The following is a 12215-nucleotide window of genomic DNA, read 5'->3' on the forward strand; positions in this document are numbered from 1 at the left end:
GTGAGAGATATGATGACCAGGTTAGCACAGGAAGCCTGAGAGGATTAAGGGGGAGCTAGAGGAGACAGGAAGAGATGAAGACCAGGTGGAGAGACACTGAGCATTAGAATTCAAGAACAATAATACACAATGACAACAATCAGACACTAGCTATGATGACCAGGTTAGCACACTGAGCTAAAGCCTAGGCATTAACCTGGGGAGCTAATCAGACACTAGCTATGATGACCAGGTTAGCACACTGAGCTAAAGCCTAGGCATTAACCTGAGGAGCTAATCAGACACTAGCTATGATGACCAGGTTAGCACACTGAGCTAAAGCCTAGGCATTAACCTGGGGAGCTAATCAGACACTAGCTATGATGACCAGGTTAGCACACTGAGCTAAAGCCTAGGCATTAACCTGAGGAGCTAATCAGACACTAGCTATGATGACCAGGTTAGCACACTGAGCTAAAGCCTAGGCATTAACCTGGGGAGCTAAATCAGACACTAGATATGATGACCAGGTTAGCACACTGAGCTGAGCTAAAAAGCCTAGGCATTAACCTGGGAGCTAATCAGACACTAGCTATGATGACCGTGGTCAGCACACTGAGCTAAAAGCCTGGGAGGCATTAACGTGGGAGCTAATCAGACACTAGATATGATGACCAGGTTAGCACACTGTGCTAAAGCCTAGGTGCGTGTGCGTGTGCGTAAATCAGAGGCATTAACCTGGGAGCTAATGTAGCTATGATGACCAGGTTGTGTGTGTGCTGTCATTAACCAGCTATCACAAGTCTTCCGGTTGTGTGTGTGTGTGTGTGTGTGTGTGTGTGTGTGTGTGTGTGTGTGTGTGTGTGTGTGTGTGTGTGTGTGTGTGTGTGTGTGTGTGTGTGTGTGTGTGTGTGTGTGTGTGTGTGTGTGTGAGTGTGTGTATGTGTGTGTTGTGTGTGTGTGTGCAGACAAACACATCAACAGTGAGACCCAGCCTTCATAGAACCCACCTTACAACCCGAGGTCTCCTATGGTACTGGTCCTTTGGGACCTCCTTTAGGGGTCCTGCAGACAAAACACATCAACAGTGATGTCATAAAGGGGTCATACCGCTATGTCACTCAGAGAGCCTTCATAGAACACTACAACCTGTTATAAAGGGGTCATACCGCTATGTCACTCAGAGAGCCTTCATAGAACACAACAACCTGTTATAAAGGGGGGTCAGCCTTCATAGAACACTACAACCTGGGTCATACCGCTATGTCACTCAGAGAGCCTTCATAGAACACAACAACCTGTTATAAAGGGGTCATACCGCTATGTCACTCAGAGAGCCTTCATAGAACACAACAACCTGTTATAAAGGGGTCATACCGCTATGTCACTCAGAGAGCCTTCATAGAACACTACAACCTGTTATAAAGGGGTCATACTGCTATGTCACTCAGAGAGCCTTCATATAACACTACAACCTGTTATAAAGGTGTCATCGTGGGTCATACTGCTATGTCACTCAGAGAGCCTTCATATAACACTACAACCTGTTATAAAGGTGTCATACGGGGGTCATACTGCTATGTCACTCAGAGAGCCTTCATATAACACTACAACCTGTTATAAAGGTGTCATCGTTATGGGTCATACTGCTATGTCACTCAGAGAGCCTTCATAGAACACAACAACCTGTTATAAAGGGGTCATATGCTATGTCAGGGTCATAAAGGTGTCATCAGGGGTCATACTGCTATGTCACTCAGAGAGCCTTCATAGAACACAACAACCTGTTATAAAGGGGTCATAAGGGGTCATACTGCTATGTCACTCAGAGAGCCTTCATAGAACACAACAACCTGTTATAAAGGGGTCATAAGGGGGTCATACTGCTATGTCACTCAGAGAGCCTTCATATAACACAACAACCTGTTATAAAGGTGTCATAAGGGGTCATACTGCTATGTCACTCAGAGAGCCTTCATAGAACACAACAACCTGTTATAAATGGGGTCATAGAACACTACAACCTGTTATAAAGGGGTCATACCGCTATGTCACTCAGAGAGCCTTCATAGAACACAACAACCTGTTATAAAGGGGGGTCATCTGTTATGGGTCATACCGCTATGTCACTCAGAGAGCCTTCATAGAACACAACAACCTGTTATAAAGGGGTCATCGTGGGTCATACCGCTATGTCACTCAGAGAGCCTTCATAGAACACAACAACCTGTTATAAAGGTGTCATAAGGGGTCATACTGCTATGTCACTCAGAGAGCCTTCATAGAACACAACAACCTGTTATAAAGGGGTCATCGTGGGTCATACCGCTATGTCACTCAGAGAGCCTTCATAGAACACAACAACCTGTTATAAAGGTGTCATAAGGGGTCATACTGCTATGTCACTCAGAGAGCCTTCATAGAACACAACAACCTGTTATAAAGGTGTCATAAGGGGTCGTACTGCTATGTCACTCAGAGAGCCTTCATAGAACACTACAACCTGTTATAAATGTGTCATGAGGGGGTGTACTGCTATGTCACTCAGAGAGCCTTCATAGAACACTACAACCTGTTATAAATGTGTCATAAGGGGGTCATACTGCTATGTCACTCAGAGAGCCTTCATAGAACACTACAACCTGTTATAAATGTGTCATAACGGGGTCATACTGCTATGACACTCAGAGAGCCTTCATAGAACACTACAACCTGTTATAAAGGTGTCATAAGGGGGTCATACTGCTATGACACTCAGAGAGCCTTCATAGAACACTACAACCTGTTATAAAGGTGTCATAAGGGGGTCATACTGCTATGACACTCAGAGAGCCTTCATATAACACTACAACCTGTTATAAAGGTGTCATAAGGGGTTGTACTGCTATGTCACTCAGAGAGCCTTCATAGAACACTACAACCTGTTATAAAGGTGTCATAAGGGGGTCATGGGATTTAGGGGCTACTTACATTGCAGTCAAAAGAACAGCACTGGGGAAAAAATAGAAAAAAGCACAGTTAGAAATGTCAACAAACAGGCAAATGGACGTAATGATTAGTGTAGAAATAACCTGTCACATAGGTAGACAAGACATACCACATCCTTGGTCTCATTGGTCTGTAAGAGAAAATAGATCAGAGGTTAGAGAGACTCATTTACACTTTAAAATGATAGGAGAGGGAGGGGAGTAGAGAGGGAGAGGGAGAGGGAGGGAGAGGGAGGAGAGAGGGAGGAGAGAAGAGGGAGAGGGAGGGGAGTAGAGAGGGAGAGGGAGGAGAGTAGAGGGAGAGGGAGGGGAGTAGAGAGGGAGAGGGAGGAGAGTAGAGAGGGAGAGAGGAGGGGAGAGGGAGGGAGAGGGAGGAGAGTAGAGAGGGAGAGGGAGAGGGAGGGGAGTAGAGAGGGAGAGGGAGGAGAGTAGAGGGAGAGGGAGGGGAGGAGAGAGGGAGAGGGAGGAGAGTAGAGAGGGAGAGAGGAGGGGAGGAAAGAGGGAGAGGGAGGGGAGTAGAGAGGGAGAGAGGAGGGGAGTAGAGAGGGAGAGGGAGGGGAGTAGAGAGGGAGAGAGGAGGGGAGTAGAGAGGGAGTGGGAGGGGAGTAGAGAGGGAGAGAGGAGGAGAGGAAAGTAGGAGAGAGATAAACAGAGGAGAGGAAAGGAGAAGATATATGGAGAGGAGATGAAAGGTAGGAGAGATATGGAGAGGAGAGGAAAAGAGGAGAGATATGGAGAGGAGAGGAAAAGAGGAGAGATAAATAGAGGAGAGGAAAGGAGGAGAGATATAAATAGAGGAGGGGAAAGGAGGAGAGATAAATAGAGGAGGGGAAAGGAGGAGAGATATAAATAGAGGAGGGGAAAGGAGGAGAGATAAATAGAGGAGGGGAAAGGAGGAGAGATAAATAGAGGAGGGAAAGGAGGAGAGATATAAATAGAGGAGGGGAAAGGAGGAGAGATATAAATAGAGGAGGGGAAAGGAGGAGAGATATAAATAGAGGAGGGGAAAGGAGGAGAGATATAAATAGAGGAGGGGAAAGGAGGAGAGATAAATAGAGGAGAGGAAAGGAGGAGAGATATAAATAGAGGAGGGGAAAGGAGGAGAGATAAATAGAGGAGAGGAAAGGAGGAGAGATATAAATAGAGGAGGGGAAAGGAGGAGAGATAAATAGAGGAGAGGAAAGGAGGAGAGATATAAATAGAGGAGGGGAAAGGAGGAGAGATAAATAGAGGAGGGGAAAGGAGGAGAGATATAAATAGAGGAGGGGAAATGAGGAGAGATATGGAGAGGAGAGGAAATGTGTGGGGAGGGGAGGGGTGTGATACGTACGATCATATCTATGATACTGCGAATGGTCTGTAGCTGGGTGGATCTGCTGTTGTCAGCTGCTGTGAAGTTCTGTCTGTAGTTCTGGTCTGTAGCAATCACTGACAGTCTGGTGTCCTTTTGAGATCAATACAGACATACATAAATCAATACAGAGATCAATACAGAGATCAATACAGAGATACAGAGATCAATACAGAGATACAGAGATCAATACTGAGATACAGAGATCAATACAGAGATCAAGAACAGAGATCAATACAGAGATCAATACAGAAATCAATATAGAGATCAATACAGTGATCACACGCGCACACGTGAGAGCGAGCTGCATTCCATTGCATTTCTGAATAGAAAGGAATGGAACATTATTGAAGATTTATGTTAAAAACATCCTAAAGATTGATTCTATACATCGTTTGACATGTTTCTACGGACTGTAACAGCACCTTTTGACTTTGTCTGCACCTAGTGAATTTGGATTACTGGGCTAAACGCGTAAACAAAAAGGAGGTATTTGGACATAAATTATGGACTTTATCGAACAAAACAAACATTTATTGTGGAACTGGGAGTTCTGGGAGTGCATTCTGATGAAGATCATCAAAGGTAAGTGAATATTTATAATGCTATTTCTGACTTCTGTTGACTCCACAACATGGCGGATATCTGTATGGCTTGTTTTGGTCTCAGAGAGCTGTACTCAGATTATTGCATGGTGTGCTTTTTCGGTAAAAGTTTTTTTGAAATCTGACACAGCGGTTGTATTAACGAGAAGTGGATCTAAAATTCCATGCATAACACTTGTATCTTTTATCAATGTTCATTATGAGTATTTCTGTAAATTGATGTGGCTCTCTGCAAAATCACCGGACGTTTTGGAACTACTGAACGTAACGCGCCAATGTAAACTGAGATTTTTGGATATAAATATGAACTATATCGAACAAAACATACATGTATTGTGCAATATGAAGTCCTATGAGTGTCATCTGATGAAGATCATCAAAGGTTAGTGATTAATTCTCTCTATTTCTGTTTTTGTGACTCCTCTCTTTGGCTGGAAAAATGTCTGTGTTTTTCTGTGAGTTGGTACTGACCTAACATAATCGTTTGGTTTGCTTTCGTCGTAAAGCCTTTTTGAAATCGGACACTGTGGTTGGATTTACAACAAGTTTATCTTTAAAATGGTGTAAAATACTTGTATGTTTGAGGAATTGTAATTATGGGATTTCTGTTGTTTTGAATTTGGCGCCCTGCAATTTCACTGGCTGTTGGCGAGGTGGGACGCTACCGTCAGAGAGGTTAAACTTTAGCCCCACCCATCTCTTTAAAGCAAATTGGAGGTAGCCAGCGCACTTCTGTATGTTGTTGGTTTAACAACTTCTTGACGCACCCATCCCGTTAGCGGGATCATTTTCATCAACATCTGCTGAATTGCAGAGCGCCAAATTCAAATTAAATTACTAAAAATATTTAATTTTCATGAATACACAAGTGCGATATAGAAAACACACAGCTTAGCTTGTTGTTAATCCACCTGGCATGTCAGATTTCAATACAGCTTTTCGGCGAAAGCATAACAAGCGTTTATGTAAGAACATCTCTCTCAGTAGACAAAACATTACCAACAGCTAGCAACCAAGTAGATTGGTCACAAAAGTCAGAAAAGCAATAAATTAAATTGCTTACATTTGATGATCTTCGGATGTTTGCACTCACGAGACTCCCAGTTACACAATAAATGTTCCTTTTGTTTCATAAAGATTATTTTTATATCCAAAATACCTCCATTTGTTTGGCGCGTTATGTTCAGAAATCCACAGGCTCGAGACGGTCACGACATCGCAGACAAAAATTCCAAATAGTATCCGTAAAGTGCGTAGAAAGATGTCAAAGTTTTTTTATAATCAATCCTCAGGTTGTTTTTACAATATATAATCGATAATATGTCAACCGGAATGTAGCTTCTACCATAGGAGAGAGAGAGAAAATGGCTGTTGCGCATGAAAAACGCTGCTGGCACCCAGCCATCCACTGACGCGATGGGTTCTTTCTCGCTCATTTTTCAAAATAAAAGCCTGAAACTATGTCTAAAGACTGTTCACAGCTTGAGGAAGCCATAGGAAAAGGAATCTGGTTGATATCCCTTTAAATGGAGGCAAGGCATCCAATGGAACAGAGAGCTTTCAGGAAACACAGCACTTCCTGGTTGGATTTTCCTCAGGTTTTCACCTGCAATATCAGTTCTGTTATACTCACAGACAATAATTTGACAGTTTGGGAAACTTTAGAGTGTTTTCTATCCTAATCTGACAATTATATGCATATTCTAGTTTCTGGGCCTGAGAAATAGGCAGTTTCAAATGGGTACGTTTTTCAGCCAAAAACGAAAATACTGCCCCCTACACTCAAGAAGTTAAAACTGTACTGTCCAAAACGTCTTTCAAGCTGTCAGGCATTTCTTTGGCAGCAAGAGCCTCTCGGTGGATGCTGTAGTGTACCCAAGTGGCGATGGTAGCAACTGCTTGCATGCGCGTTACCACTCCACTATGTCTCCCTGCCATGGCTTTTACGCCATCAATACAGATACCAACACATCTTGACCACCAAAGACCATTTGATGTCACAAAGCTGTCCGGTACCATTCCTCTCATGTTGAGTGCCAATACTAATAAGATCTCTATGGAGGTGTTATTGTGACAGGGTAGGAACCAAAGTGTTGGTCAGTGTTTCCCAGGGGAGTGCTAATACTATTAAGATCTCTATGGAGGTGTTATTGTGACAGGGTAGGAACCAAAGTGTTGGTCAGTGTTTCCCAGGGGAGTGCCAATACTAATACGATCTCTATGGAGGTGTTATTGTGACAGGGTAGGAACCAAAGTGTTGGTCAGTGTTTCCCAGGGGAGTGCCAATACTAATACGATCTCTATGGAGGTGTTATTGTGACAGGGTAGGAACCAAAGTGTTGGTCAGTGTTTCCCAGGGGAGTGCCAATACTAATATGATCTCTATGGAGGTGTTATTGTGACAGGGTAGGAACCAAAGTGTTGGTCAGTGTTTCCCAGGGGAGTGCCAATACTAATACGATCTCTATGGAGGTGTTATTGTGACAGGGTAGGAACCAAAGTGTTGGTCAGTGTTTCCCAGGGGAGTGCCAATACTAATACGATCTCTATGGAGGTGTTATTGTGACAGGGTAGGAACCAAAGTCTTGGTCAGTGTTTCCCATGGGACCCCTATAATCTTTGGCTTACTTCATGTTGCTAATCTATTCCTCTCTCATGTTGGTTGCTGCAACCAACATGCTGATTTAGGCCTACACCAGCACTGGTATCAGACTGTATTAGATAGAGCAAACATAGCTGACGCAGTACATTTATTAGCTTGCCAGCGAACGGGCGATTAGCATTAGCGGCTGTTTATTTTAGAAATGTTCTAAAAGACGAACTAGATGTTTGCAGACAGTAACATCCACAAACTAATAGAGTAGTTATAGAATGCTTGTGGATTTCTATGAAGAAGCAAAGTGGAAAGCTGCATAGATGACATCAACATATTATTGCATTTGCTGCATCGACCATGCAGACTGAAGACATCGACCATGCAGACTGAAGACATCGACCATGCAGACTGAAGACATCGACCATGCAGACTGAAGACATCGACCATGCAGACTGAAGACATCGACCATGCAGACTGAAGACATCGACCATGCAGACTGAAGACATCGACCATGCAGACTGAAGACATCGACCACGCAGACTGAAGCGACCATGCAGACTGAAGACATCGACCATGCAGACTGAAGACATCGACCATGCAGACTGAAGACATCGACCATGCAGACTGAAGAGATCGACCATGCAGACTGAAGACACGACCATGCAGACTGAAGACATCGACCATGCAGACTGAAGACATCGACCATGCAGACTGAAGACATCGACCACGCAGACTGAAGACATCGACCATGCAGACTGAAGCGACCATGCAGACTGAAGACATCGACCATGCAGACTGAAGACATCGACCATGCAGGCTGAAGACATCGACCATGCAGACTGAAGCGACCATGCAGACTGAAGACATCGACAATGCAGACTGAAGACATCGACCATGCAGACTGAAGACATCGACCATGCAGACTGAAGACATCGACCATGCAGACTGAAGACATCGACCATGCAGACTGAAGACATCGACCATGCAGACTGAAGACATCGACCATGCAGACTGAAGACATCGACCATGCAGACTGAAGATATCGACCATGCAGACTGAAGACACGACCATGCAGACTGAAGACATCGACCATGCAGACTGAAGACATCGACCATGCAGACTGAAGACATCGACCATGCAGACTGAAGACATCGAGCATGCAGACTGAAGACATCGACCATGCAGACTGAAGACATCGACCATGCAGACTGAAGACATCGACCATGCAGACTGAAGACATCGACCATGCAGACTGAAGCGACCATGCAGACTGAAGACATCGACCATGCAGACTGAAGACATCGACCATGCAGACTGAAGACATCGACCATGCAGACTGAAGACATCGACCATGCAGACTGAAGACATCGACCATGCAGACTGAAGCGACCATGCAGACTGAAGACATCGACCATGCAGACTGAAGACATCGACCATGCAGACTGAAGAGATCGACCATGCAGACTGAAGACATCGACCATGCAGACTGAAGACATCGACCATGCAGACTGAAGACATCGACCACGCAGACTGAAGACATCGACCACGCAGACTGAAGACATCGACCATGCAGACTGAAGACATCGACCATGCAGACTGAAGACATCGACCATGCAGACTGAAGACATCGACCACGCAGACTGAAGACATCGACCACGCAGACTGAAGACATCGACCACGCAGACTGAAGACATCGACCACGCAGACTGAAGACATCGACCACGCAGACTGAAGACATCGACCATGCAGACTGAAGACATCGACCACGCAGACTGAAGACATCGACCACGCAGACTGAAGACATCGACCACGCAGACTGAAGACATCGACCACGCAGACTGAAGACATCGACCATGCAGACTGAAGACATCGACCATGCAGACTGAAGACATCGACCATGCAGACTGAAGACATCGACCACGCAGACTGAAGACATCGACCACGCAGACTGAAGACATCGACCACGCAGACTGAAGACATCGACCACGCAGACTGAAGACATCGACCATGCAGACTGAAGACATCGACCATGCAGACTGAAGACATCGACCATGCAGACTGAAGACATCGACCATGCAGACTGAAGACATCGACCATGCAGACTGAAGACATCGACCATGCAGACTGAAGACATCGACCATGCAGACTGAAGACATCGACCATGCAGACTGAAGACATCGACCATGCAGACTGAAGACATCGACCATGCAGACTGAAGACATCGACCATGCAGACTGAAGACATCGACCATGCAGACTGAAGACATCGACCATGCAGACTGAAGACATCGACCATGCAGACTGAAGACATCGACCATGCAGACTGAAGACATCGACCATGCAGACTGAAGACATCGACCATGCAGACTGAAGACATCGACCATGCAGACTGAAGACATCGACCATGCAGACTGAAGACATCGACCACGCAGACTGAAGACATCGACCATGCAGACTGAAGACATCGACCATGCAGACGGTCTGCAAATGATCTCGTGCTCAACCAACAACAACTGCGCTCCTTGTGTTTACAGGGGGCGGGGCTTGGTGAGAGAGGAAGAGAAATGACCCAAGTAGCGGAGTAAACTATACAGAGTGAAATACTGTTACCATGGTCAGGTTAAAAGGGTGTGTGTGTGTGTGTGTGTGTGTGTGTGTGTGTGTGTGTGTGTGTGTGTGTGTGTGTGTGTGTGTGTGTGTGTGTGTGTGTGTGTGTGTGTGTGTGTGTGTGTGTGTGTGTGTGTGTGTGTGTGTGTGTGTGTGTGTGTGTGTGTGTGTGTGTGTGTGTCGTACCTCCTGGTCAGGTGATATGGCGACAGAGAAGACTTTAACCCCGTGTTGCCTGGCCTCATTGGCAGCTTCCTGTAACCCCCCACAGGGCTCCTTGTAACCTGTTAGAGGATGACCGTCCGTCACCACGACAATGTACTTATTCTCCTGGTAGTGGGAGCCCCTGAACACACACACACCGGATAGAAAGGGACGTAATGAGACACACTGCAACAAAAAAACACAAGACAGGCACTATAGAGAAACCATTAGACAGGTACTATAGAGAAACCATTAGACAGGTACTATAGAGAAACCACTAGACTGGTACTATAGAGAAACCATTAGACAGGTACTATAGAGAAACCATTAGACAGGTACTATAGAGAAACCATTAGACAGGTACTATAGAGAAACCATTAAGACAGGTACTATAGAGAAACCATTAGACAGGTACTATAGAGAAACCACTAGACAGGTACTATAGAGAAACCACTAGACAGGTACTATAGAGAAACCATTAGACAGGTACTATAGAGAAACCATTAGACAGGTACTATAGAGAAACCATTAGACAGGTACTATAGAGAAACCATTAGACAGGTACTATAGAGAAACCATTAAGACAGGTACTATAGAGAAACCATTAGACTGGTATTCAGATGAGGAAAGGGAGGGGAATGGTGATTAATGGGCAGGGCCAGGGGACAGTTAAGGGGTGTGGTCAGAGTGTAATGAGGGAGACATCCTGATGAGCCTTTCTAATGACGTGTATGTGTGTGTTTACCCTATGAGCAGCTCAGCGATGCCTCTCTTGATGGCACAGTCAGTGTGTGTATTTACCCTATGAGCAGCTCAGCGATGCCTCTCTTGATGGCACAGTCAGTGTGTGTATTTACCCCCGATGCCTCTCTTGATGGCACAGTCAGTGTGTGTGTTTATGAGCAGCTCAGCGATGCCTCTCTTGATGGCACAGTCAGTGTGTGTATTTACCCTATGAGCAGCTCAGCGATGCCTCTCTTGATGGCACAGTCAGTGTGTGTTCCCTTGCCGATGTAGCTGATGCCCTTGATGTCACTGATGAGCGCCTGGCGCTCGGTGGCGATGTCACTCAGCTGGCGCACTAAGATGATCTCATCAGAGTAGTGCAGCGCCCCGGAGTTCCATGTCAGGGACCGGTCACATGGGTGGCGCCTAGCAACAACAACACACACAGAGAAAAGTTATATCACATCACTAACCACGTTACCATCAACAGTTTTTATGTGGAAAAAGTCATACCTTGTAAAACATCTAAAAAAATCACGACAGCTGGGATGGAAACAGGAAGTTTTGGTAAAATGTTAGAAATGTCGACCGATAATGTCTCTGTCGGCATGGTGGTATTCTTTGTGTCTGTAAAATTATTTATGGAGGAAAAGGCGCTGGAAACACCTTCATGCGCAAATATTGATACATTGTACACAATATAAACGCAACATGCAACAATATTTTACTGAGTTACAGACCATATAAGGATATCAGTCAATTGAAATACATCTTTTAATCTATGGATTTCAACTGAGTGGGAATAACAGATATATCTGTTGGTCACAGACACAGTACCTTCAAAAAATAAGTGGATCAGAAAACCAGTCAGTATTTTTGTTGTTGTTGATTGATTTATTTATGTTTTATTTATTCACACCAAAGACAATAAGTGGATCAGAAAACCAGTCAGTATTTTTGTTGTTGTTGATTGATTGTTGTTGATTGATTTATTTATGTTTTATTTATTTACACCAAAGACAATAAGTGAAAAGGGCTGATATGAAAAACACACCACTAATGTACAGTACCAGTCAAAAGCTTGGACACACATACTCATTCCACGGTTTTTCTTTTTAAAACTATTTTCTACATTGAAGAATAATATTGAAACCATGGCAC

The 12215-nt window shown here is 44.6% G+C and overlaps 1 protein-coding gene across 1 annotated transcript in view; it reads right to left on the bottom strand.

The window, feature by feature from the left end:
- Positions 1–12215, bottom strand: part of LOC118383953 (collagen alpha-1(VI) chain-like) — a 107202-nt gene that overhangs the window by 69773 nt on the left and 25214 nt on the right. Inside the window, exons 3-8 of the mRNA XM_052508061.1 lie at positions 11280–11480; positions 10311–10470; positions 4297–4410; positions 3077–3097; positions 2949–2970; positions 1017–1039 (exon numbers count right to left, since the gene is read on the bottom strand). Coding sequence (XP_052364021.1) covers positions 1017–1039; positions 2949–2970; positions 3077–3097; positions 4297–4410; positions 10311–10470; positions 11280–11480 — 541 coding nt within the window. The remainder of the gene's footprint in view (positions 1–1016; positions 1040–2948; positions 2971–3076; positions 3098–4296; positions 4411–10310; positions 10471–11279; positions 11481–12215) is intronic.

Source organism: Oncorhynchus keta, unplaced genomic scaffold (genome assembly GCF_023373465.1).
Source record: "Oncorhynchus keta strain PuntledgeMale-10-30-2019 unplaced genomic scaffold, Oket_V2 Un_contig_3330_pilon_pilon, whole genome shotgun sequence".
Lineage (NCBI taxonomy): Eukaryota > Metazoa > Chordata > Actinopteri > Salmoniformes > Salmonidae > Oncorhynchus > Oncorhynchus keta.